This window comes from Episyrphus balteatus, chromosome 1, assembly GCF_945859705.1.
Source record: "Episyrphus balteatus chromosome 1, idEpiBalt1.1, whole genome shotgun sequence".
NCBI lineage: Eukaryota > Metazoa > Arthropoda > Insecta > Diptera > Syrphidae > Episyrphus > Episyrphus balteatus.
In genome coordinates this window covers 95,763,271-95,789,689 of record NC_079134.1, presented here as the reverse complement: position 1 = coordinate 95,789,689, position 26,419 = coordinate 95,763,271, and the positions used below count along the sequence as shown (strand labels likewise).

Genomic DNA, 26,419 nt, shown 5'->3' with positions numbered 1-26,419 from the left:
TCAAACATCGAATTTCACCGTTTTGACTTTTAAACGTCTATATCTCGAGTAGCAGATTTTTTACATTTTTGGTTTGTATGTGTGACTTTTATAACTTCACAATATCTATCGATTCCAGTATCAATCTTTTTTTTACCACTTTTTGTTAAGGAAATAGCTTTTTGACCTTTTTTCAAATTTACCTCAGTTTCCCCTTCTTATATGTCAAATTTTTTAAAATCCTGAATAATCAAATTTTTAAATGTGATTTTCTCTAACATAATTTTTTTTTACACTTCTAACACTTACCATATAAGCAGGGTGGTGTGGTCGAAAAAACTCAAAAAATGAACTTTAAAGCGTGGCAACCCTATGCCTTGACAGGATGTCGCCAGGCAACCCATGTGCAAACTGTTTCTTTAGACACTACCCTTAGGAAAATATAGCTTTCAACTGGTATAACGAAGTGGATAGGTCGTCCTATGACGCGATTTTTTCCTTTAATATGTTAAAATACGAAAATAAGTACTTTTTAAAAAAATCCCTAAGCAAAAACGGTAAGTTAAATTAAAAATTTGACAGATACGTGGCAAGTTATTTTATTTTTCCTAACTTATCACATAAAAATTATTTTAAAAATCTTTCATTCTGATTTTTGGTGAATTATTTCTCAAATATCAAATTTGAGTATCATGACTCTAAAAAGACTACATCTCGAGTTGTAGATTTTTTGCATTTTGTATTTGTATGTGTGGCTTTCATATATTTATAATATCTATCGATTCCAATTTCAATTTTATTTTTATCACGTTTTGTTTAGATAATAGATTTTTGCCCTTTTTCTAAATTCACCTTTGTTTACCCTACTCAAACTTCAAATTTTAAAAAATCTTGAAAATTAAAATTTTTAAATTAAATTTCCTATGACATAATATTTTTTTTATAACTCTTTGGCTTGCCATATAAGCAGGGTCGCGTATTCAAAAATACGCAAAAATAAACTTTAAGGCCTGGCAACCCTATGCCTTGACAGGATATCGCTAGGCAACCCATGTTCAATATATTTCCTTAGACACTAGCTTCAGAAAATATAACTCTCAACTGATATAACGATGAGGGTAGGTCGTCCTATGGCGGGATCTTAGACTTTATATTTTGTAAATAAAAGATCCCCTGAAGAGGATGGCAATCACCATCGAAACATCGGGAAACTAATGAAATTGTTGTTTCATTAAAACACCATTACTACCAAAACAGCCGATGGGAAAAAAATTCGAATTTTCTCAAACATCTTTAATTAAGTAATTACTTGGTCAAATAACTCATCACAGAAAAAAAAAATATTTTTTTTAAAATAATAACTTTAAAATTAAATTTCTCAAAAACTATTTACTCAATTAACTTCAAATAAACATCAATTTCAAGCTTTCCAAAAAGGTATAGAACATTATAATGTGCTTTTGTTTCTTGTTGAATTTTTTCCCTCATTCTAAGTCAAGTGTATATACAGGGTGTCCCACAGTCACCGCCCCAAATGAAAACCATGGATTCCTGAGGTAATTTTAAGTCGAAAAACTTAAGAGGTAATTTTCTCGTTTTCGTCCCGTTTTCGAGTTACCACTGTTTTTATGATTTTTGCTCTCTTGTCCTTTAACTGGCCTTATCTTTGCCAAACTAAGTTTGATTTGAAAGATTTATTTTACAACCAATAAAGAATTTATTACAGTTTAACCTCGCGGCGTGCATATAAAATAAATTCATAAAAAGTGCAATAACAAACAACAACAACACCTCAGTACCTCTCCCGCAATAAGAAAAAAAAAAAAAAACAAACAATAGTTCACTGTCCCTAACCAAATTATATAATACCAAAAAAAAAATACAAAAACAATAACAACAACAACAACAACCGTAGCATCGCCAAATCACAAAAAAAAAAGTCTCGCGCCTCTAAATAATAGTCTTCAGTGCATGTGCATAACGAGTTTTCCTTCTTTTCCTTCCCCCCATCATTCTCGCAGTCGAATTAGCTTAATGATTGTGGTATTGTGAGTGGAGCTTCTTCTCATAATGCCGCAATCGTTATCAGTTCGACTCCAGACAGATTATTGTATGTATTAATAAATAACCAGGGGCGGATCGATACAAATTGTCACTAAGGCATAACACTAGTGATAATTTGTTTTGTTGAAGCTCAAATTGGAATTTATGTAAGACATTCAATATAGGTAATTGTCGGATAAGGTTTTTTAAAGTTTTAGTATATTTAAATGGTAGGTAATTTCAGGGTCGATTATGCCAACATTCGTGGGCTTAGATCGAACTTCTGCGATGTGTACATTTACACTGTACAAAACAGGCCAGCTGTTTTGGCATTAGGTGAGACTCAAATAAGATTGTTCTGAATTTAATCTAAATGGGTATTGCTTGGTGCCATTATTCTTTTCTCACCACGGTCTCGCCATTTATATTAGAAATGATGTAGCTTATCAACTTCAACCACAATACGGCCTGTGTGTAAACACAAATTTCAATTTCATGTGGTTAAAATTCACGGTTAATAAGCGCATCATTCATACATGTTTCATTTATCGAAGACCCAACCTGGACAGTAATTCAACTTCTAACGAATTTGATGCTCTGTCCGACTCCATCCAAAGGATTGTTTCGCTGTATCCTCACACTGAAATCGTCATTACGGGCGATTTCAATGTACACAATTCTTCGTGGCTTCGCTATTCTGGCCAGACAACACCCGAAGGAAGGTGTGTTGAGATCTTCGCTGAGTTAAACCATCTAACTCAGCTTGTAGACGAGCCAACTCGAATCTCGGACGTTGTGGGCCAAGCTGAAAACACTCTAGACCTGTTTCTTACCTCGGACCCAGATAAATACACTGTTAGTGTATTATCGCCTCTAGGCAAGTCAGATCATTGTGTCATATCTGCAAATTTCTCATGTCTCAAAAATCCAGTTAAAGAAAAATCACCAAAGAGAACAGTTTGGCAATACGAGAAAGCCAACTGGGAGGGACTCAACGGTTTCTTTAAAAACTTTAACTGGTCGCTATGTTTCCTCGATAGTGACGTTGATTCCAGTGCAGATATGATCACAAATTTAATTCTCTCCGGAATGAGAAATTTTATCCCGAATAGGGTTAAAACAATCAAACCGAAAGAGAATGCATGGTTTGACTCAAGCTGCAAAGAGGTTATCAGGATTAAAGAGGTAAGCTTTCGTTGTTATAAAGCCAATCCCACTGAGGAAAACCGGAAAAAGTTCAAACAGGCTAGAAAGGTCAGCAACGCCCATATCCGACGAACCAAATTCCTGCATGATCAAAAATTAAGACAAAAAATACTTCAATGTCCCACAGGGAGTAAAAATTTTTGGTCATTTGCTAAAAACATTAAAAACTCTTCGTCATCTGCGGTTCCAACGCTTGTCTTAAATTACACTCCCTTTGTTAGCTCTGTTGAGAAAGCTAATCTTCTTGCAAAGCAGTTCGCTGCCAACTCAACACTGCCAGATAGTGTCATGACTCCTCCAGTTCTTGAGTGTGTAAACGGATCCATGGGACGAATCTTCTTTCGCACTCGTACAGTGGCAAGAGTCCTGAAAGACCTTGACATACACAAATCCGCTGGCCCGGATAGTATCCCTCCCATCGTTCTGAAGAGGTGTTCTTCCTCGCTGGCAAAACCACTGCGTAAGCTTTTTCATCTGTCCTACTCTACTGGACTCGTTCCGAGTGGATGGAAAACCGCATTTGTCCAGCCTGTCCCTAAAAAAGGCGAATCCTCCTCACCCTCCAACTATCGACCGATTGCACTCACGTCCCTTCTTTCCAAGTTCATGGAAACGCTGATTAATTTCCAGCTTAAGAAATATCTCGAAGAACGGAAGCTTCTTAATGACCGGCAGTACGGCTTTCGTAGCAATAGGTCCACTGGTGATCTGATGGTACATCTCACCGAACAGTGGAACAAATCTTTGCATCGTTTTGGAGAAAACAAGATTATTGCGCTTGATATTTCAAAGGCATTTGATAGAGTTTGGCATCAAGCTCTCTTATCGAAAATGCATGCATTTGGTATCGATGATTCTCTTCTTCATTGGATTAGAAATAACCTTTCGGGCCGTTCAATACAAGTCGTATTGGATGGTTTCAAGTCTGAAACCCACAAAATAAACGCTGGTGTGCCCCAGGGCTCCGTTTTGTCTCCGACTCTCTTTCTCATTTTCATTAATGATTTGCTCTCTGAAACTTCTAATCCATTAAATTGTTTCGCAGATGATAGTACCCTCAGCTTTTCATATTCGTTTGAAGATTCACACCCATGTCCTTCGGATGTGGAACTCCAACGGCAAAATATGATAAGCTCATTAAATTCTGATCTCGAATGCATTGTCCAATGGGGAATAAGAAACCGCGTAGAATTTAATGCTTCTAAAACACAATGCTGCTTACTATCATTAAAACGAAACCTTCCCCCTTTGCCACTATCCATGAGTGGTACTTGCATAGAGGAAACTGATCAGCTTTCGATTCTAGGTATGTCCATTACAAACCACCTTTTGTGGAATGAGCACATATTTGATGTAGCCAAAAACTCTGCGAAATTCTTAGGTTTCCTCCGAAGATGTAAGAAATATTTCACCCCAAAGCTCGAGTATAATTCCCATATCTGGGCAGGTGCTCCTAAGACCCACTTGAGTTATTTGGATAGAATTCAAAATAGAGCTTTTAAAATGATAGGTGATAGGTCCATTACTGATACAATCCCATCTCTTGAGCACCGCCGGAATGTATCATGCCTGTCCTTATTTTATAGGTACTTTTTAAAAAAATGTTCTAATGAAATAGCTAGCTGCATTCCTCCCCTTAAACAATTCAACCGTAATACTCGTACTTCAAGGAATGCCCATCAGTTTACACTTGAGCCCAACTTCGGACGTACCGTCAAATACAGAGATTCTTTCTTAAGTCGTACTACTAGAATGTGGAATGCATTACCCGCCCCAGTTTTTCCCTCCTATTTTAATGTTCAGAACTTTAAAACCAATGTGCATCGGTATCTCCTTTTACATCCCTTCCTCTTTTCCTAAAGCTCGTACTGTGTATATATATACATATTAAGGGTACCCAAAACCCCTTTAGTGCGCGCTCATTATATAAAAAAAAAAAAAAAAAAAGTTTGTCTCAAAACTTTTTTTTCTGCGTTTTTCTAAGTTTTATTTCATAAAAAAAGCTACTGAAAGTAATTAAAAAAAAATGTAACGAGTTATTTAGCTTTGAGGTTCTGCTGGCACAAATATCATCCCTAGCTAGCTCAGCTGTGGGTTCTTTTACCTCCTCGTTATCAAAAAAAATATGCCAGGCTCTATACATCTTGGTGTTATGATGCGCGAGATGTTAGTTCAAATCCCACCCTACCTGGTTGTTTTCTCGCCAAACAACCCCTTTGCACCCTTTCCTTTTCCTCGACCCCCCCCCCCCTTACCTGTTCATCACTTCCTCCTCATCTTCCCCTTTTCAAATAATTTAGAAAATCATATTAATTTCGATAGCATAGGTTTAATTAAAATTCAATTTCTTAACAGAGTAGTTATGCATATTATTTTTCACATTAGGATTTAATTTTAGGAAAATTTTATTTAAAAGTATCTTTATCTTTTTATAACTTGAGAATCAAAATTATAGCAAATACTTCTTTTGTATTTATGGATAAATGTTATTAATGCAGATTTATTTTATATTAAAAAGGGGCAATACTTATTAAATTATATAAATGTCCTTTTTGACAAACATAACATTAAATAACTTACCCCCAAAATTATTCGTCGCAGTGGCCACTCTTTCGATGAATCTTGGAGTATTTTCTTTTTTGGAGCTTTCCTTTTAACACTTCTTGAATTTCGTAGAATTATTTAAAATTTAATAAATATCACCGCACTTTCTTCTTTATATTAAATAAGATTTGCTAAAAGCATATATATATATTTATATATATATATATATATATATATATATATATATATATATATATATATATATATATATATATATATATATATATATATATATATATATATATTAGGGTGGGTCAAAAAAATCGAAAATTTTTTTTTTGATTTGGTACTCCGAAAAATCGATTGCTAGACCCCTCTAGAATATACACACCAAATATGAACTCTTTATATTAATGGGAAGGTCCTCCGCTTCGCAATTTTCCATTTTTACATCAAGCTTCTACTAAAAAAAAATAATTTTTTTATTAATTGACTTTTTAGCAAATTTCTTTTCATATTCTTGTAGGAAATTGAACGCTCTACAAAAAAAGCCTTATACACTTTTTTCGTTTATCTAACCGTTGAATAGATATTTGAGGTCCAAAAATCGAGAAAATCTTTAAAAACTCGTTTTTTGTTCTCAATTTTGTAACAAATTGAAAAATTATAATGATCAAACGCGCAAGACATATTCTTGTTGAAAATTGATTGCTCCACAAAAAAGGTCTTATTAACTTTTTTCATTAATCTAACCATTCTAAAGATATTCGAGGTAAAAGTTAAAAAAAAATATAAAAACATTTTATATTTTTAAAAAATTTCTAATTCACTGAAACTTCATTATTTTCAAATTAGCAAGATATATTCTTGTAGGGGCTTAAACGTTCTACAAAAAATTCCTTGGAATGAAATTGATTGCTTTAACCGTTTAGAAGATATTCGTATCCAAATCGCAATGCATACGGGTCATAAGAAAACTATTGAAATCAGTGAGCATTGGTTTGGATACGAATATCTTCTAAACGGTTAAAGCAATCAATTTCATTCCAAGGAATTTTTTGTAGAATGTTTAAGCCCCTACAAGAATATTTCTTGCTTATTTGAAAATAATGAAGTTTCAGTGAATTAGAATTTTTTTAAAAATATAAAATGTTTTTATATTTTTTTTTAACTTTTACCTCGAATATCTTTAGAATGGTTAGATTAATGAAAAAAGTTAATAAGACATTTTTTGTGGAGCAATCAATTTTCAACAAGAATATGTCTTGCGCGTTTGATCATTATAATTTTTCAATTTGTTACAAAATTGAGAACAAAAAAACGAGTTTTTAAAGATTTTCTCGATTTTTGGACCTCAAATATCTATTCAACGGTTAGATAAACGAAAAAAGTGTATAAGGCCTTTTTTGTAGAGCGTTCAATTTCCTACAAGAATATGAAAAGAAATTTGCTAAAAAGTCAATTAATAAAAAAACTATTTTTTTTTTAGTAGAAGCTTGATGTAAAAATGGAAAATTGCAAAGCGGAGGACCTTCCCATTAATATAAAGAGCTCATATTTGGTGTGTATATTCTAGAGGGGTCTAGCAATCGATTTTTCGGAGTACCAATTCAAAAAAAAGAATTTCGATTTTTTTGACCCACCCTAATATATATATATATATATATATATATATATATATATATATATATATATATAAATATATATATATATATATATATATATATATAGGTGCTTATATACTTATATATGTATATATATATATATATATATATATACATATATATATATATTTCTTTAAAATTGCAAAAAATTCACAAACAAAATTTTAAATTATTTTGATTTTCAAAAAATATACATATTAAAATTTACAATTATGCTTTTAATATAAAAAAAAAAAAACAAAAAAAAAATAATTAAAAAAATTGATTTGAAATTTTTTTTGTTTGCTTTGTAAGCAAATGCCAATGAAGCGAAAACTGTCTTGATGATGCCGCCGCAAACGACGACGTTTTTGCGCCCCCTTGGCGATTCTTCTTTTCCCTTTTTGATTCGACAACCAACTTTCGAAAACTTGGATTTTAGATTCCAAGTTAATTCCGATGACGGTAGATTTTTTTGATTCGGTTTAACTTCTTGGCTCTTGTAACAAAATAACGTTAGAATCGCTATTCTTTTGTTCAGGCCGCCAAATATCTTGACGACCTATGTAGCTACACATAAAGAAATCATTTTTTAAATTACTTTTTACACTTATAGATTTAAGCTTTCGCTAATGGAAGCTTACCTTCTTTTCACGGTTTAGGAATTCTTTTCCGTAATATGAGATATCGTTAGTTTCACAAATATGTATCTTATATATATATTAGGGTGGGTCAAAAAAATCGAAATTCTTTTTTTTGAATTGGTACTCCGAAAAATCGATTGCTAGACCCCTCTAGAATATACACACCAAATATGAGCTCTTTATATTAATGGGAAGGTCCTCCGCTTTACAATTTTCCATTTTTACATCAAGCTTCTACTAAAAAAAAAAATAATTTTTTTACTAATTGACTTTTTAACAAATTTCTTTTCATATTCTTGTAGGAAATTGAACGTTCTACAAAAAAGGCCTTATACACTTTTTTCGTTTATCTAACCGTTGAATAGATATTTGGAGTCCAAAAATTGAGAAAATCTTTAAAAATTCGTTTTTTGTTCTTAATTTTGTAACAAATTGAAAAATTAAAATGATCAAACGCGCAAGACATATTCTTGCTGGAAATTGATTGTTCCACAAAAAAGGTCTTGATAACTTTTTTCATTAATCTAACCATTCTAAAGATATTCGAGGTCAAAGTTAAAAAAAAATAATAAAAACATTTTATATTTTTAAAAATTTTCCAGCTCACTGAAAATTCATTATTTTCAATTTAGCAAGACGTATCCTTGTAGGGGCTTAAACGTTCTACAAAAAATCCCTTGGCATCAAATTGATTGCTTTAACCGTTTAGAAGATATTCGTATCCAAATCGCAATGCATACGGGTCATAAGAAAACTATTGAAATCAGTGAGCATTGGTTTGGATACGAATATTTTCTAAACAGTTAAAGCAATCAATTTGATTCCAAGGAATTTTTTGTAGAATGTTTAAGTCCCTACAAGAATATATCTTGCTAATTTAAAAATAATGAAGTTTCAGTGAATTAGAATTTTTTAAAAACATAAAATGTTTTTATATTTTTTTTTAACTTTGACCTCGAATATCTTTAGAATGGTTAGATTAATGAAAAAAGTTACTAAGACCTTTTTTGTGGAGCAATCAATTTCAAGCAAGAATATGTCTTGTGCGTTTGATCATTATAATTTTTCAATTTGTTACAAAATTAAGAACAAAAAACGAATTTTTAAAGATTTTCTCGATTTTTGGCCCTCAAATATCTATTCAACGGTTAGATAAACGAAAAAAGTGCATAAGGCCTTTTTTGTAGAGCGTTCAATTTCCTACAAGAATATGAAAAGAAATTTGCTAAAAAGTCAATAAATAAAAAAATTAGTTTTTTTTAGTAGAAGCTTGATGTAAAAATGGAAAATTGCAAAGCGGAGGACCTTCCCATTAATATAAAGAGCTCATATTTGGTGTGTATATTCTAGAGGGGTCTAGCAATCGATTTTTCGGAGTACCAAGTCAAAAAAAAAAATTTTCGATTTTTTTGACCCACCCTAATATATATGTACCATATACGTACATATATATTTGGTTTGCCCAAATTCAGGAATTTGTTCTCAACTGGTCTATAGAAATAGATATTTCTTGATTTCGCTGGTAAATTAAATTTACAATCAGAATTTAAAATGCACAGATATTTGAAATTATTATTACTCACATATAAAATTATAGATTAACTTAAATCCAAATTGGTATTAAGTAATTCGTTCTTTCTTCTATAATATAAATATTCTTTCCTCTATGTATAGACTCTATGGCTTCTTGCCGCTCGGGTTTATCTTTTTGAAAAGAAAGTACCTACCGTCGGCTTTGCTATAGAAACCTAAAATCTAAGAATTACACTAATACTTACTTATCTAAATCTTCCAGCCTTTGTTTATTCGCATTTTTATACAACTTAAATGTGGGTGAAAGTGCAATTGTATTTTCATGCACTTGTCTTGATTAAATTGAAGATCGAAACCTGGATACATTTATTTCATGAAACATAAATCTTATAAACATGTTTCAGCAACAAGGGTGCGCATCCCCAAAACATTTAACATTTTTATAGCGCTGAATGATACTCATTTTATAGCAAAAGGTTGACATTTACTCAAATTACATGAGAAACAAAACATTCTCCTCCTATCAAAAAGGAAAGACCTATACCCTTTATTTCCTTAACCTCTATAGGTGTAAATGAGATAACATAATTTGTTGTTTAATGTGCGGTGTGGGTAAACAAAAAAACATAAAGTTGAAGAAGTCGTTGTCGTCGGTCGTGATGCTTTTTCTAAGTTTTTTTCTTTCTTATTTTTTTTTGCAAATAAATATTCGTAAATAAAAAGCCAATCTGGTTACAAAAATAAACAAACTGAGTGAATTAAAAAAAAAATAATTTTTAAATAAAAAAGTAATTTAAATGAATTAAAACTTTTTCGGAGCTTTATCTATTTGTTCTTTTCTTAACCACGATAGCTCAGAAAAAGTTTTTAATTCATTTAAATTACTTTTTTATTTAAAAATTATTTTTTTTTTAATTCACTCAGTTTGTTTATTTTTTTTAATTACTTTCAGTAGTTTTTTTTATGAAATAAAACTTATATTTTTTATGAAAATACACTGGGCTTTAATAAAAAGCACAACAAATTAATACTCATTAACGTGTTTTTTTTACTTAAATAATATGAAAGTATAAAAAACAACTTAAAAACGAAGAAAATTGTGTTTGATGCAAAATTGTGGAAAAATGGGTGTCCGAAGAAAAAAAAGTTTTGAGACAAACTTAAACTGTAATAAATTCTTTATTGGTTGTAAAAAAAATCTTTCAAATCAAACTTAGTTTGGCAAAGATAAGGCCAGTTAAAGGACAAGAGAGCAAAAATCATAAAAACCGTGGTAACTCGAAAACGGGACGAAAACGAGAAAATTACCTCTTAAGTTTTTCGACTTAAAATTACCTCAGGAATCCATGGTTTTCATTTGGGGCGGTGACTATGGGACACCCTGTATATACATATATAATGCCTGTAACTCAAAAAAGGGATCAGGTCTAATTTTGAAATTTACAAATTTGGAATCCTGAGGTCATTTCGAACAAATCTGCGTCATTACTTTTAAGGTCCATTTTTATAAAACCTGCCGCGTTTTCAAGACCACCGTGAAGCGTGAACGAACATTCCCTCAAAATGTTGTTCAGTGAATTTTTGCATTTTCAGATGGTTACTATTTATAAAAGTAAGTTAACTGATATTGCTATACATAATTTTTGTTCATTTTGGTACTATGGCATCATAGTATTGTGGTCATGCTACAATTTTTTTTTCAAAAGTTTTGATAGTATGCATAAATTTGTAAATGTGCTTTTTGAATTACAAACACTAAAATTTGTACGTTTTGCATTTCGAATCGAAAAATTCAGAAGAGTTCCAAGATTAACTAAACAATAACGGTAAGTGATTCGTTTGCTTTAGTTTGGCGTTAAGCCTTAAGTCTTGACCAATTAAGACCATCCTTTTAAAAAAAACACTGTGCTTTTGAATAGGTACTTCGATTGAATAACAACAACTCTTTATTGTTTTCCAAAAGTCCAGAATTATTTTAAAAGTTAAAATTAAAATACAATTTTATTTAAATTTTGTTTTAAAATTGTATGTGAATTTCATTAGGTACTTTAATAGTGAGGGAGATACAGTTTTCTTACAAGAAATTAGAATTCAATGCTGTTTGCGACACATGTTTAGGATGATTTTTGATTCAAATAGATACCTCTGTCAAAATAGTAAAGAAAAAAAAATATTTATGGCGTAACAGAAAATATTAAACAAAATTCTGCTAGTTTTAAGGGTAGATATTTTGGAATTCGTCAGTTTTCAGGTATTTATCAGCGGTTTACAATATAAAACTGATTTAGTTTTGTTTAGATATTAGATTAAGTGACCTAAGCTTGCTTTAATATTTAATTTGCTTTTAGACAAGGTTGCTAATATTCGTATCTATAAAATCGGTTTACCATTGATGATTAACAAATCAATTTCAAAAAATGTAAGAGAGTTAGCTAATCTATGTATTACAAATACTATTATATTCTGTAAGCAAACAAAATTCACCAAATTTGATCAGTCGAATGTATTGAACTGGAACATTGCAAAAAGATTTGGGAAATGATATTCTTCTTAAAAATTTTGCCGGCGACGTATGTAATCAACAAAATTGACCTCCACACAGCAAGGCCACAAAAAGGTTATTTTATACATATTTCATTCACTTCATCATATAGATTATCAAATAAAACCGAAACTGTTCATGCACAAATCTGTGTAAGTAAAAGATCATTTTTGGGAAAACTCCAATAACTTGATTTTTTTGTCGAAATCAATTATAAAATGGCTAAATGATAGCTTGCCAGAAAATGCGATTGAAGTTTGAATAGTGACATTATTTTGCCCATCCTTGAGATGCTCTTCAATAGCTGTCTCAAACTATTTTATATACCTGTGCTATGGAGGGAAGTGAGAGTTATATTTATACCCAAAGCAGGAAAATATTCCCATGTAGAACCGAAAGACCTCAGACCTATCAGTCTATCATCACTCCTTCTCAAAACCTTTGAACGAATGATTGATATCCACTTAAGAACAAGTATTGATACTAGACTTCTGTCTATGGCGCAGCATGCTTACTGCAAAGGGAAATCGGTGGAAACATCTCTCCATACACTGTTGAGAATCATCGAATACTCCCTCCATCATAAAGAATATACTATGGTTGCCTTCCTGGATGTACAAGGTGCTTTTAACAATGTCAATACATCTGCAATCGGGTCTGCACTGTCATTTCTTAAGGTGGAAGATTCGCTTGGAGAATTGATCAAACAAATGCTAACTTGCAGAATGATCAATTCAAAGCTGGGCGATTCCTCTGTCAGTAGAGAGTCGCCGCAAGCCGATGACCTTTCACCCCTCTTATGGAACTAGGTAGTAAATGAGCTGTTGAGACATCTAGAGGGGGAGAGTTACAGAGTGATTGCATATGCGGATGATATTGCTATTGCTGTATCAGGAAAGCATCCCAGTACCCTTTAAGATCTGTTACAACATGCCTTAAACAAGCTAACAAGATGGACCAATCGATGTGGACTAGATTTAAATCCCCACAAAACAGATCTTATCCTCTTCTCCAGGAAATACAAAATTCCTCATATAGAACCCCCTTGCATTAAAGGTATGTAATGTAATGTAATGTAATGTAATGTAATACTTTATTTGGCTCTGATTATGCCATTTCATTTACGTAATTAGACATTGTTAACATATTAATAATTACTACATTTCAAGATTACAATAGCACATACGTTAATACCCAACACACAATACATATCTAGGTCTGATGTTAGATAAATAGCATAATAGCATAAATACAAATTTTAAAAACTTTATTCAGAAGTAAATATTTTGTCGTTGATATCGTCGTCAGTCATCGGAAGTCCCGTTGTGTCGGTCTTGTTGCGATTTGGGTGTAAGAACCCGAGCGGCCGAGCAAATGTTTTCTCGGCAAGCATCATTGCTGCTTGTATTGTTTTTTTCCACAATTCATGAAAAAAAACTTCTAAAAAATGACACCTCTACAAATCGATATCCTGGAGAACAATACTTTGTTTATTTCCATTACTAACCAATTTGTATGTTTTAGTTTTGATATCGTTTTGTGTGGAGTCAGGGTCCAAGTAACATCGTCAAAGAAACTCAGAATGTCAAAGCTAAACAATATCGTAAGTCGAATTATATAAAAATCTTAGTCATCTCTTGAGATGAATGTTTGTACCTTTTCAGCTACAATTCAATTCAATTATCAATTTTGGTTTATTGAACTTGCTATTTTCAATTGACTTAAAACAAATTATTTCTAAGATACCTTGAAGAGATACAAAGTTTTGAGGGCCTAAAGTAAACAATGACAAAGTTATAAAATATAAACAAATATAATACATGGATAAACTTAATTTAAAAAGTCTGCTGACTAGATTGTCCTCGGGGTGATCAGACCCGGATGTCCAGTTCTGGGGTTGGTTGAGTTGGTTTGGTTGGCGTTTAGCCACGATAGTATGCCGACTGGGTGTCGGCGTAAAAGTTAACTGCTTCTTCGTTGTCCACTGAAATTATGTGCTCATCCAGTATATTCAAAGCGCAAAGGTACCTAGGTTCCGGATGTTGTTGTTGGGCTATCATTCTCATCAGCTGTATCGTTTCAGCAAACGGGCCTTAAACTTCCTATTAATTCGGGGCTAATGATACCATTTTTCACGAACTCCAAAACCAACCTATCCGAGAACGCCATCAACGCTGGACTTCTTTCTCCCAACATCAAACCTCATAAACATCGAACCAGCCTACAGCAACTTCAACTGTTCAACAGTACCCAGCGACTCGGACCATGAAGCTGTTCAGCTTATTATCCAGCTTCACCAACCCATCTCCCTAGCAGCACAACAATCGGCGTTCTTCATCAACTACAGAAGTCTTGACGTAGACCGGCTGCAGAGAGACGTCGAACAAACCGTCACGCCCGTCCACACAATAAGAACCTTGAGAATATTGAAATTGATGCTGCTATTGACTCCCTAGAAATGGCAATCACAAGCGCAGATGCAAACATATACGCCCACAGACAACGGTTAAGGAAACGCCTCCAAAGGATTCACCGACGGAACCTGAATACATCAAACACCAACTACCGGACAGTGTGGAGTGAGCTACAGTGCACTAAAATCATGCTCCGTAACTCCATTCAACACTATAACAATACACAGTTCCAGAAGAGACTGCAGTCAATAAAGCCAGGGCCTGATGCCTTCAAGAACATCAACCGAATTGTTGGACAGAAGTCACCTATGCCGGAAGTCGTTAACACCAACAATGGAGAAGCAACAACATCTCAGGAAAAAGCAGAAGCATTTGCAGCCCACTTTGAAGGTAACTTCTCACCGAACCCTTCCGCAGACACAGCCTTTTTAGAGGAAGTCGAGGCATCCATCCAAAAAACTTTGTAACCTAACCCGGATAAAGTGACATTCAGCGACACCAATCCTGCAAGTGATCCTAGTGACAGCCCAAACCTGAGTACCCCAGAATAGATTGCCGAAATAATTAACCTATCCAAACCGAAAAAATCAGCTGGACCAGATGGCATCTCCAACTTCATCATAAAGATGCTCCCCAGAAACAGTGATAATCGTCTTGGCTATCATCCTCAACAATTCCATAAACAACTGCTACCTCCCACAGAAATGGAAAACTGCAAGAATTGTGGCGATTCCTAAGAAAGGTGCTAGGAACATCATCTCCAATTACAGGCCAATCTCTCTTCTCAACAATCTTAGTAAGCTCTTGGAAGAGCTGACACTCAGGAAGCTAAAGAAGTTTTGCAGCGATAACAACATCATCCCAGACATGCAGTTCGGTTTTCGGAAGAAACACTCCGCACTGCATCCGCTCATGAAGTTCCACCAAGACATCACCTAAGCTTTAAACAACAATCAAGTTACCGTCGCATGCTTTCTGGATATCGAGAAATCATTTGATAGCGTATGGATAGATGCATTATCCATAAACTTCATTTTCTAAGCTTTCCTTTGCACTAATTAAAATTATTTTTTCTTTTCTCTCTTCCAGAAACTTTTTTGTACAAGTGGAGGATCGGAAATCACCAATGAAAGTCATTTGAGCTGGAGTTGCTCAAGGATCCTGACATCAGACCAACCGCCTGCAAGTGAGTGCGAGAACCTGCTTTACGCGGACGATTCACTCACATACAGCAAGTCCATCTCGCCAACCATAGCTGCCAGGAAGGTAGGTAGGTAGGTAGAGATGGTGGTCATAAGCAGCCTAGCTTGATGACCCAATTAGCGCAGAAAGCGCCGTTTTGATACCAAAACTTGTGAAACCTATGAGTTATAAATGGATTAATTGAAATAATGTGATTTCAATACAAACGAGTGTTGGCCTAAAACCACTTCGTTGCATTGAGGAATGAGATCAAGTCTTTGATCTTTAATTCTAAGATGTTATTTATTAAAATTCACTGCCCAGAGAGAGCACTCTACTTCTAGCAAGGGCAGGACATTGGCATAAGAAGTGGAATACCGTTTCTTTTTCCTTCTGATTCAAACAACTGCGACAAAAGGTGTTGTAAGGAATACCTAGCTTTGATGCGTGTTCTCCTACCGGGCAATGTCCCGTACATACCGCAACGATCCTGCTAATTTCTTTTCTGGGTCAAGAAATTAGATCATATGTTTTGGATTTATTATAGGTGGGCCAGATTTTTCTGGATATGACGCAGCTAGTCAAGTTGTGCGACGTATTGTTAGCTTTTGTTAGGTATTTTAAATAGATATCGCCCTTCATGACTCCCATGGGGATGTTAACTATTTCTGCTAGTGACTCATGAAGGGCCGATCCCTGTCTGGCCATTTCATCCGCCTTTTCATTGTCTTCAAAACCACTGTGACCTGGGATCCAGATGAGAGTGATTGTGAGGCTTCCACTCAGCAATGAGAGTTCCTCTCTGCACTGCTGAACTAATTTGGAGGATGTCGTGACCGAAGCAATTTCTTTTTAAGCTGCCTGACTATCTGTTAGTATAGCTTTGGTTTTGATTTGGATATATGCTAAGTAATTTGCAAGCTTCTTTAATTGCCAGCAGTTCCGCTTAGAATACACTGGCAAAGTTTGGTAGTCAAAAGGATTTTGAGATATTGAGGGATTCATAGTAGACACCCGCACCGACCCCACAATCCATTTTTGAGCCATAAGTGAAAATGCAAGTGTCCAAGTCTCTCGTCACAATGCCCTCTTCCCACTCTGATCTCGACAGGAAGCTGACCTTGCAATTCATTACAGTATTCAAAATAGGAATGCAGTAGTCCGTGGGTGTCAGAAGCATATCTAGGGATGGCGGTTGTTAGTACAAAAACCGGTTTTCGGTTTTTCCGGTTTTTTCCTTTCATTTAAACCGACCGGTTTTAAACCGGGCCAATAAACCAGTTTTTGGAAAAACCGGTTTTCGGTTTTTTTTTGCTTGATTTATAAAAAGACAAAATTAAACCTAAATTGTCAACCAAAAAAAAAAACTTTTCGAAGAAAATCCCTGAGCAAAGCTTTTTTAGTTTGATTTTGTTATAAGGGCCAATTTATTGACTCTCCATTAAACTTAAATCGCCATTAAAAAAGGGAATTTCAAAATTTAAAACCAAATTCGTTTAATTCAGTCTCTTTTAAGAATTTTTTTGAAGTTTGGCATCATTAACTAATTGAGCATTAAATTTAAAAGTCGTTTTAGTTAAAACACCAAATTCGACCTTTTAAGTGGGATTTTTAGAGCAAACGAAGGTTTTAAACATCAGGATTTCTATTTATTCACTCTCCATTAGCGTCAAATGTCATTTCATTTATTATTTTATTAAACAAAGTTTCAGTGTAAGTTAACAACTACAAATGAATAAAACATGCATGAATATGGAAAAATGGGATGGTAAAAATGTGTTCAATCAATTTCATAAGTTTGGTAATTGGTAATTTTGGTTTACAGAAAAAGTCGTTTTTGTGTTTTTTTAGTTCAACGACATGTACGTAATAGGAATGAATTGCTTCAGGTTTTGGTCACTACTGGCATTTCTCTCTCGCCAGTATGGTATATAAATTTTTAAATCTATGGGTATGAGGGTTAATGACACAAATAGACACAAAATTCAAAGAAATTAATTCATTTCTTATCCACTTCACATAGCGCAGAGAATATCTTCACGACTAGTGAAACTAATCAGGGTTGAGATGCTGCGTAATCCTAATTGTAACACCTTCTGTTACGGGTCATCATTTTTGTGTTTTTATATTGTTTATCCTTCAAATCTTCAAATTTAAATATATTTTATTTGATAAAAATGTAGCTTTTGACAGTTTAATTTTTCAAAAAATAACCCTGCCATATTTCTAATGGGGTTTTAAATTTAAAGTTTCAATTAAAAGAAAGACTTTAACTAAAGCAGAGTGAATTAAATGAATTTTTAATGAAGGAAACTTAAAGACGTCAATAGATTAACAAAGCTTTTAACTAAAACGATAAATTTCCAAATTTAATGGAGGCTCAATAAATTGGCCCTAAGAGTTCTTAACTCACTCTTAATAGGAGTTTTGAGGAATTTGTTAAACCGAATATGAATGAAAATTTATAATTATATGGTAAGTTGAGAGAGGGAATGAATGTTTTGAGGGTTTTCACTTTTTTGTCTCGTCGGATCTTTTTTTTGTTGGTTTTTCAGCCGGTTTTTTTTTCGGTTTTTCGGTTTTTTTGTAAAAACCGGTTTAAACCGCGAGGACAAAAAAACCGAAAAAAACCGGTTGACCGAAGCAAAAAAACCGAAACCGGTTTAAACCGGCAGGTTTTTCCCATCCCTAAGCATATCCGATGGTATTAAATTTGCTGTGTCACTGTGATTAAAAGGTTTGCCTTCCAACAGCAATTTTCTTTTAGCGCTTAAAACCTGGTATTTTATATGAAGGTGTATGGGTAAAAGGTGCACGACCGGAGGGCTCCAGTACGCTTGCTGTTCTTTGGATTTTCAATGCAATGCTCGCCTTCTTAACCCGCTCTTCTATATTTAGCTTCCAGGTCAGTTTAGTGTCCAAAATTACAACTGAATATTTTGCGCTAGAAGGAAGTGATAAGATTTGGCCGTTAAGCTGAGGTAGAGGGAAGGTAGGAGGGATTTTGGTTTTAGATGTAAAAAGCATCAGTTCCGTTTTACTTTGATTAACTCCTAGGCCACAGCTTGTAGCCTAACTAACTTGTAGCTTGTAGCCTTGCTAACTTTTCTCAAAGCCGTGTCAGTGATCTCGTTGATCACGGGTAAAAATTTTCCTGATACAAGTACAACCAGATCATCCGCATATGCCACTGCCTTCACTCCACTTCTCTCAAGCTTCACGAGGATATTGTTCATGACAAGGAGACATAAAAGGGGGGAAAGAACGCCACCCTGAGGCGTACCCCTGTTGACGCACTTAAAACAATTTGAATTTCCTAAACTTGCTTGAATTCTTCTCTCTTTTAGCATTGAAATAATCCAACTTCTGATGTAGTCTTCTACTTCAAAAGTCACTAGGGCCTCGAGAATAGATTTGGTTAGGACATTGTTAAAAGCTCCCTCTACATCTAAGAAGGTAGCTAGGGTATATTCTTTAAAGTGGATCGAGTTCTCAATTGTTCTAACGACTTCATGGATGGCCGTTTCCGTAGATTTGCCCCTCATATACGCGTGCTGCGTGAACTAGCTAAGGGACATCTTGTGAAAATGTCTCTAATATGAGTTTACAAGATTCGCTCTAAGGTTTTAAGTAAGAAAGATGTTAAACTTATTGGCCGGAAATCCTTCGCGGATTCATGTCCTCTTTTGCCTACTTTGGGTATGAAAACTGGTTGGAAAGTTGAAGCTCACATTCGCAAACTGTATGAGTTCTACAGTAAATGGGGTATCCGGATCAACTCATCCAAGTCGGAACTATTGTGCCTTAGACGATCAGGAGGAAGAGGCAGTCGATCGGCTGGAAACTGAAGAAGCATCAAGTTGACACTTCCAGATGGAACTAGATTGCCAGCCAAACGCAGCGCCAAGTACTTAGGAATCAACTTTAACGAGCTCCTCAGATTCAAAAATCACTCCCGTTTGGTCCTCAAAAAAGCCAACTTTGCCTGCCATCGCCTTCACCCTCTGATGAAAAGAAGAACAGGATTAAGTCAACCAAAGAAACTCTTGATCTACAAGCAGCTTCTGCACCGGACTTTACTTCGATCGACATCGACAAAAATATTACAGCAACAAGCGACTCTACGAGGAAGCAAAAATCATCCCACTGGACAAGTATCTACTGCAATCGGCGAAGATACTTGTAGGAAATATCGCCAACCACCCCAATCAGCTGATGAAAAGAATGACAGCCTAACAACGACATCCGGAACCTAGGTACCTTTGCGCTTTGAATATACTGGATGAGCACATAATTTCAATGGACAACGAAGAAGCAGTTAACTTTTACGCCGACACCCAGTCGGCATTATATCGTGGCTAAACACCAACCAAACCAACCCAACTCAACCAACCCCACAACTGGACATCCGGGTCTGATCACCCCGAGGACAATCTAGTCAGCAGACTTTTTAAATTAAGTTTATCCATGTATAATATTTATTTATATTTTATAACTTAGTCATTGTGTAAGGTTAGGCCCCCTCTGTGCCAACAAAATTTTATATCAATCAATGTATCTTAGAAATAAGTTAATTTTAAGTCAATTGTAAATAACAAGTTCAATAAACTAAATTGAATTGAAAAAAATCCAATTTTCATATCAAAAACTTTAAGTACGAAGGGAGAATATGATAATTATTTTCGGGATTCCTAGTACGAATGTACTACGTCAGTGGCCTGTGATTTGGGTGATTATTTAGGATAATATGTACGTAAATCTATTATTCATAACTATATATTTTTTCACATACGCCCTGTAATACGCTGTTCAAAAATGTTTTAATGACTTACTCCTTGATTAGAAGATGTACGGACACGGTCCAAAAAACGAATTATTAACCATAGCCTTGTATTTAGTGATAGTATTTAAAATAATTAAATCATATAAAATAACTTATGTAGCCTTATACTATTATTAACAACAATTTATTGTTTTACAGATGTAATACGACGTTCAAAATTTAATTTACAAAAAGGTCTTAATGACTTTCGCCTTGGTTGGGAGATGTATCGTCCAAAAGAAGAAGTTGCAACTATAGCCGGACGATTTTCACATTCGGCTGTCTTTCACGAAAATTCAATGTTTATTTTTGGTGGGGGTTCATCCTCCGACACAACATTCAATGATTTATGGAGATTTAATTTGTCACACACAAAGTGGGAACGCCCCATATCCTTGGGCACCTATCCTTCTCCTAAAGGTTCTGCTTCAATGGTCTGCTATCAAAATCAATTGATTTTATTCGGTGGATGGAGATATCCTTCTTTGCATCCACCATATCAGCCGTGGTGTTTGTTTGATGAGTTGCACATGTATGACCTCAAAACAAATCGGTGGATTCATGTTCGTGCCCAACTTCCCACACCTCCTCCGATGGCCGGACATTCAGCAAGTGTTCATCGCCACAGAATGGTGGTTTTTGGCGGTTATCAGATATCCGAAGGCGTAAATAACAATTCTAACGATACTTGGTGCCTAAATTTAGACTCGCTTACTTGGTCTACTCCAAAGATTGCAGGTAATACAAAGCCGCCCCCACGTTATGGTCAGTTTCAAGTTAGCCTAGACGAGGACCATCTTCTAATTGTTGGTGGTTGTGGAGGACCTAACAGTATATACACAGATGCTTGGGTATTAGATATGTCGAAAGAACCATGGCAATGGAAATCTATCCCAGTTAAAAATAAAAAATGGGGTGCTTCACACATGTGGTGTAATCCAGCCTGCAAAGTGGACTCTAAGCTAGTAGTGTTGGGCCCAACTCCAAATTTACCAACAGATTTTCAAATGATGAAACAGACAAGAGCTCCTACTGCAGTAAGAGGCCCGGAACAATTTCCCGATAGGGCTGATGGCTTAAATCGTTTTGATAACTTTATGATGGTTGATGACAGGCGTTTAAACCAAAGGGGAATTGTTATGAATAACAACCACCAGAACAACAACAATAATATTTTCCCAGGAATGCACGCCCCTCCCAACCCAGATGTTAGAAACCATAACCGGCCACAATTGAGAAATCTAAGAAATAACAATGATGTTGGAGCGGCGCCCGCACAGCCTGCTCAAATTGAAGATAACAATCCTAATGATATGGAGGCGGCAAATCGCTTGCAAAGAAATTTGGCTCTTCGATGTCGGGATCATGAACCTCGTTTACCAAAACGTTTTGATGAATTGTATGAGGTAAATAAATATATACAGCTGCGAGCAATAAAATAGCAGCGCATTGAAAAATATTTTAAATAAGTCATTAAACATAAAAGAGATTTGATTTTGGAAATTATTTTAAGTAGAACTCCTAAGGTTTCATTAAAAATTTAATTTTAAGTATGAAATAATATATAAGCAAAATAGCTAGGCAATAATCCAAAAACCAAATACACCTGAAAAAAAGGCGAGCAAGATAATAAGTTCAGAGTAACAGAAGTATCCCCAAAACATTATACTGGTTCCTCCGTGTTTAATACTTTTTGATTTGTTTTTAGTGTTGAATTTTGTGTTATTTGAAAAAGGTGTTATAACCTTTTTTTTTGTAGTAATAACTCGTGACTCCAAGTCATATACTCCCTTATAGTTTTGGGGATACTTGTGCTACTATGGACTTAGTTCAATATATTGAGTGAAAACTATATTTAACCAGCTCCAGCACCTGTATAGTTTGGAAAATATTATGCTGCTATTACACCGAATGCAAATTCCGCTTAAATGGGTCTTCCAACAGGATAATAACCCAAAACACACCAGTAGAGCAGCCAGGCTATGGGTTCAAGACACTAAAATTGAGGTCATGGAGTGACCTGCTCAATCTCTCAGACCTCAATCTCTTCTGGAATCTTTGGAGGAACATATAAGAAGGTAAGGCCAAACCTTAAAATAACGGGAGTTATGAACCGTTGCTAAGCAGGTTTGGCGATCTAAAAATCTCAGGAAATTTACGACTTGATATGGTCATGGAAGCAAATACTACCTTTTTTCAAGTAAAATACCGTTTAATTGAACCTTTTTTGACCTTGTTTTATTTAAATTTCACAAAAAAGGAAAAGCTCGCCTTTTTTCTTGTGTATTAGGCTTTTTGAATTATTGCCTAGTTGATTCGCATTAAATTAAATTTCATTCATACTTAAAATTAAAAACCTTAGGGGCAATTCCATGGTAACTCACGTTACATTCACAAAAATTTCCAATACATAAATAATTTTGTTTTTGTTAATTTTAATATAAATTGATACGAAATTGCTATCCATGAATGAAGCTTAACTATTCACAGTGAGCCTGAACAAGTTTAAGGTTGACCTAAAATGACGACAAAAACTAAAGATGAGGCTTTGTTCCTGAAGGCCTCAGCAATAATAATCTGTTTTTAACAAAATCGGATTAGCTTCCTTTTTCGAGATACCCCCCGTAAACGTGTTTTTTTTAGAGAAAAATTCATATCAACGCAAGGCTCGAGTACAATAACTTAGTCGCCGAGAATTGAAAACGGTCTTTAGTAGAGGTATTCAATATAATCGTTTTTTGCTTTGGGAGGGGGGGTCTATGTCCCCCCCTTTAGGCGGGAGGGGCAATTTTCTAAGAAATCATACAAAAAATTATTATAAAACAATGCCAACACTTACAGTTATGAATGATACTTTTTTTAAAAGCTAGAATTGTACACTTAATTATAGTTTTTAAATCAAGTTATTTTAAACAGTTGTTTTCGAAATAATCGATTTCAAAGTCAACAATTGTGAAAAAGAAGTTTAAAAAAATACATTGAATACTATTTATGTCAAGACTTTGGGTTTCATTACGGGATAAATTGATAAAGTAAACTACCTCAAAAAATTCCTTATCAAATACTGAAAACCATATGTTTCTATGCCCTCTAGTTTTTGAGAAAATTGAAAAATAGGAAAACTACTTTCTTTATCAGGCTCACTAATGAGCGTTCTGGTACCACACTGGTACCAAGAAATTTTATTTTTAAGATCCAATTATAAATGGAAATAAAACAAATTCATGGAATCGAAGTAGTTTAAGCACAGTACTTTTTAGTTTTTGATTTTTGATTATGGCAGAGCAAAATAGCCAAGAAAATAAAAATAAGAACAGGAATAAAGCCTCATCTTTAGTTTTTGTCGTCATTTTAGGTCAACCTTAAACTTGTTCAGGCTCACTGTGTATTACTTTCATAATTAGCAAAAAAAATGTCTTTATTTTTAGCATTTGATTGGGACAAATTAAAGTGTGATGGTAACTCAAGTTACAAAAATCGGACACGAGTTTTAAGACAGTATAAGTTTTTCTGCGAAATTAAGAATCTTAATCTGTTTTTAATGAAGACTCCATAAATACAAAATTACAAGCTTTTAATATTAGTGACAAAACCAAACATTTGTTCAATATTTCGAGGAAAAATTTTAAAATATTTAGGTTACTCACGCTACATTATTTTGGTAACTCATATTACCTGCGATTTGTGGTTCCAAAAGTAAAGAAAAGATGCATTTTCACTCAGGTTTTTTTTAAATCGAATATTGTGTAAAGAAGCTTGTTTAAATGTTAGTTTATTTTAGCAATTTTCATGTCAAATTCTTCTGTAGTTGGCAAGCTTAAGCTTTAAAAATGCTTTTAGATTATTAATACTCCCTGAATTTAATTTCTATCCACAAGGGAATACAACAAAGAATCTTTTCTTGCAACTTGCATAAAGTGTTACCGTTTGTAAATAGTAATTTGATATTACAAAAAGTACAAAAAACTGCATAATTTGTTCAAAATTCGTGTCCACTTTTTCATGGAATTATCCTTAGGAGTTCTACTAAAAATAATTTCCAAAATCAAAGCTCTTTTTATGTTTAATGCCTTATTTAAAATATTTTTCGATGCGCTGCTTTTTTTTTGCTCGCCACTTGGTTAACCTATACTATATATTTTAATTATTTTTCTATTTAAACGTATTTAGGACCCTTTTCGTATGGCTGCATTTAATGTACCAAGCCGTCACCGTAGTTTATCGAAAGACCACCATGAACGTATTCGGCGCATGGAGGAGAAAATGAATGCCATCAGAAACTCGAGGCGAGCCCTTGTTGTAGAGCAAAAAATTAAAGAACCTTCTCCAAAACGCGTTAAGCGAAACGTTCTCTCGCTTTTTGTGTGCGATCTGAAAAACGCTCTATCGGAAATTGATCCTTATTTGCAATGGATAGAGTTAAAAAATTATGGCATAATTCCTGGTGCTCCAGAACGTTTAATACTCTCATCAATGGTTGCTGGCAATGGTGAATTAATACTTTTTGGAGGGGTACACAAGGAAACCTTATCTGAGATAACCCATTCGGTTTCAAACTCTGTCCATTTTTTGAGTGCTCCCAGAGATATTGTTTAGATTTTGATTTTTTGTTAAGTTTTATTTCTCCATGCTATTCACACTTAACTTAGAGTAGATAATGTTATTCAATTATACGCGAAAGTTAAAAAAATAATAAAAATGCAAAAGTGAATTTCTATCACCTGATGTAATAACATAATATTAATATAATACATAATAGAGCAAGATCCCAGGGCCGCCAGACATTACTTATTTTCTCAAGAAAAAAATGTATGGAATGACGTAGTGCTAGGACATACTATTATGGCGTTTTTAATTGGCAATCTGGAAGCAAAAAAAAGCAATCTGAAAGCGTTCAATTGGGCAAAACTGACAGTTCTGATTCTGAAAAAAAGAGAATTTCTCTTCTGGTTTTAAAAACAGAATCAGAAGCAGAATCACTCACACATTCATAGATTTAAATGTCAGCAGCACTAAATGTTTGCAGCACAAAACCAAATGAATACACATATATGTGACACAAATCAAACTCAACCAATACATTCACACCAAACATCAGATTCTTCGGAATAAAAAAAAACTGTTCAATTGGGATTCCGAATCGAAGAACAATTCCGGATTGCCAATTAAAAACGCCATTAGTGTATGGATACTGGCTATCTTGTGCCGACGGCCATTATACTAGTAACAGGTGCTAAAGGTACGAAAAATACGTACTTACTTTTCTTATTTTCTAAAGGCTGATTTTAATATATGATACTCAGGGAACTAATTCAATAATTTTTGTAAGCTGCCAAACCCATCGGATGGGCCTAACACCTTGCCAGACACGCATAAAAGGAAATAGGAAAGTTAGATTTTATTATATGGAGGTCTGAGAAAAAATTTATAAAACATTTTGACTTCAGGACTCGAAAGAGTATCAAGACACACGTGGAAAACCACATTTTGCACAATCGGATCTAGAGTCATTTGGCCGCCATTTTGTTTTTTTTTTTTTAAATAAAAATTGCAATTTTTCACATAACTCACGTATTTTTGAATCTACAGAAAAAAAAATGTATCGCAAACTTGAAGATAATTTAATTTACTACAGTATATGTTAAATTACATTTTTGGTTAGAGAGTTAGGGTGGTTTTTTTTTAAACCACAATCGAAAAAAGTAATTTAACATATATTGTAGTAAATTAAATTATCTTCAAGTTTGCGATACATTTTTTTTCTGTAGATTCAAAAATACGTGAGTTATGTGAAAAATTGCAATTTTTATTAAAAAAAAAACAAAATGGCGGCCAAATGACTCTAGATGCGATTGTGCAAAATGTGG

The 26,419-nt window shown here is 34.1% G+C and overlaps 1 protein-coding gene across 2 annotated transcripts in view; it reads left to right on the top strand.

The window, feature by feature from the left end:
* The window catches only part of LOC129906969 (F-box only protein 42), a 65,410-nt gene extending 39,321 nt beyond the window's left edge, over window positions 1-26,089 (top strand). For both annotated transcript variants that reach the window (XM_055982964.1, XM_055982965.1), the window contains 2 exons: window positions 20,712-21,958; window positions 24,723-26,089. In XM_055982964.1, coding sequence (XP_055838939.1) covers window positions 20,712-21,958; window positions 24,723-25,148 — 1,673 coding nt within the window. In that variant the 3' untranslated portion in view covers window positions 25,149-26,089. The remainder of the gene's footprint in view (window positions 1-20,711; window positions 21,959-24,722) is intronic.
* Window positions 26,090-26,419: the final 330 nt, after the last annotated feature.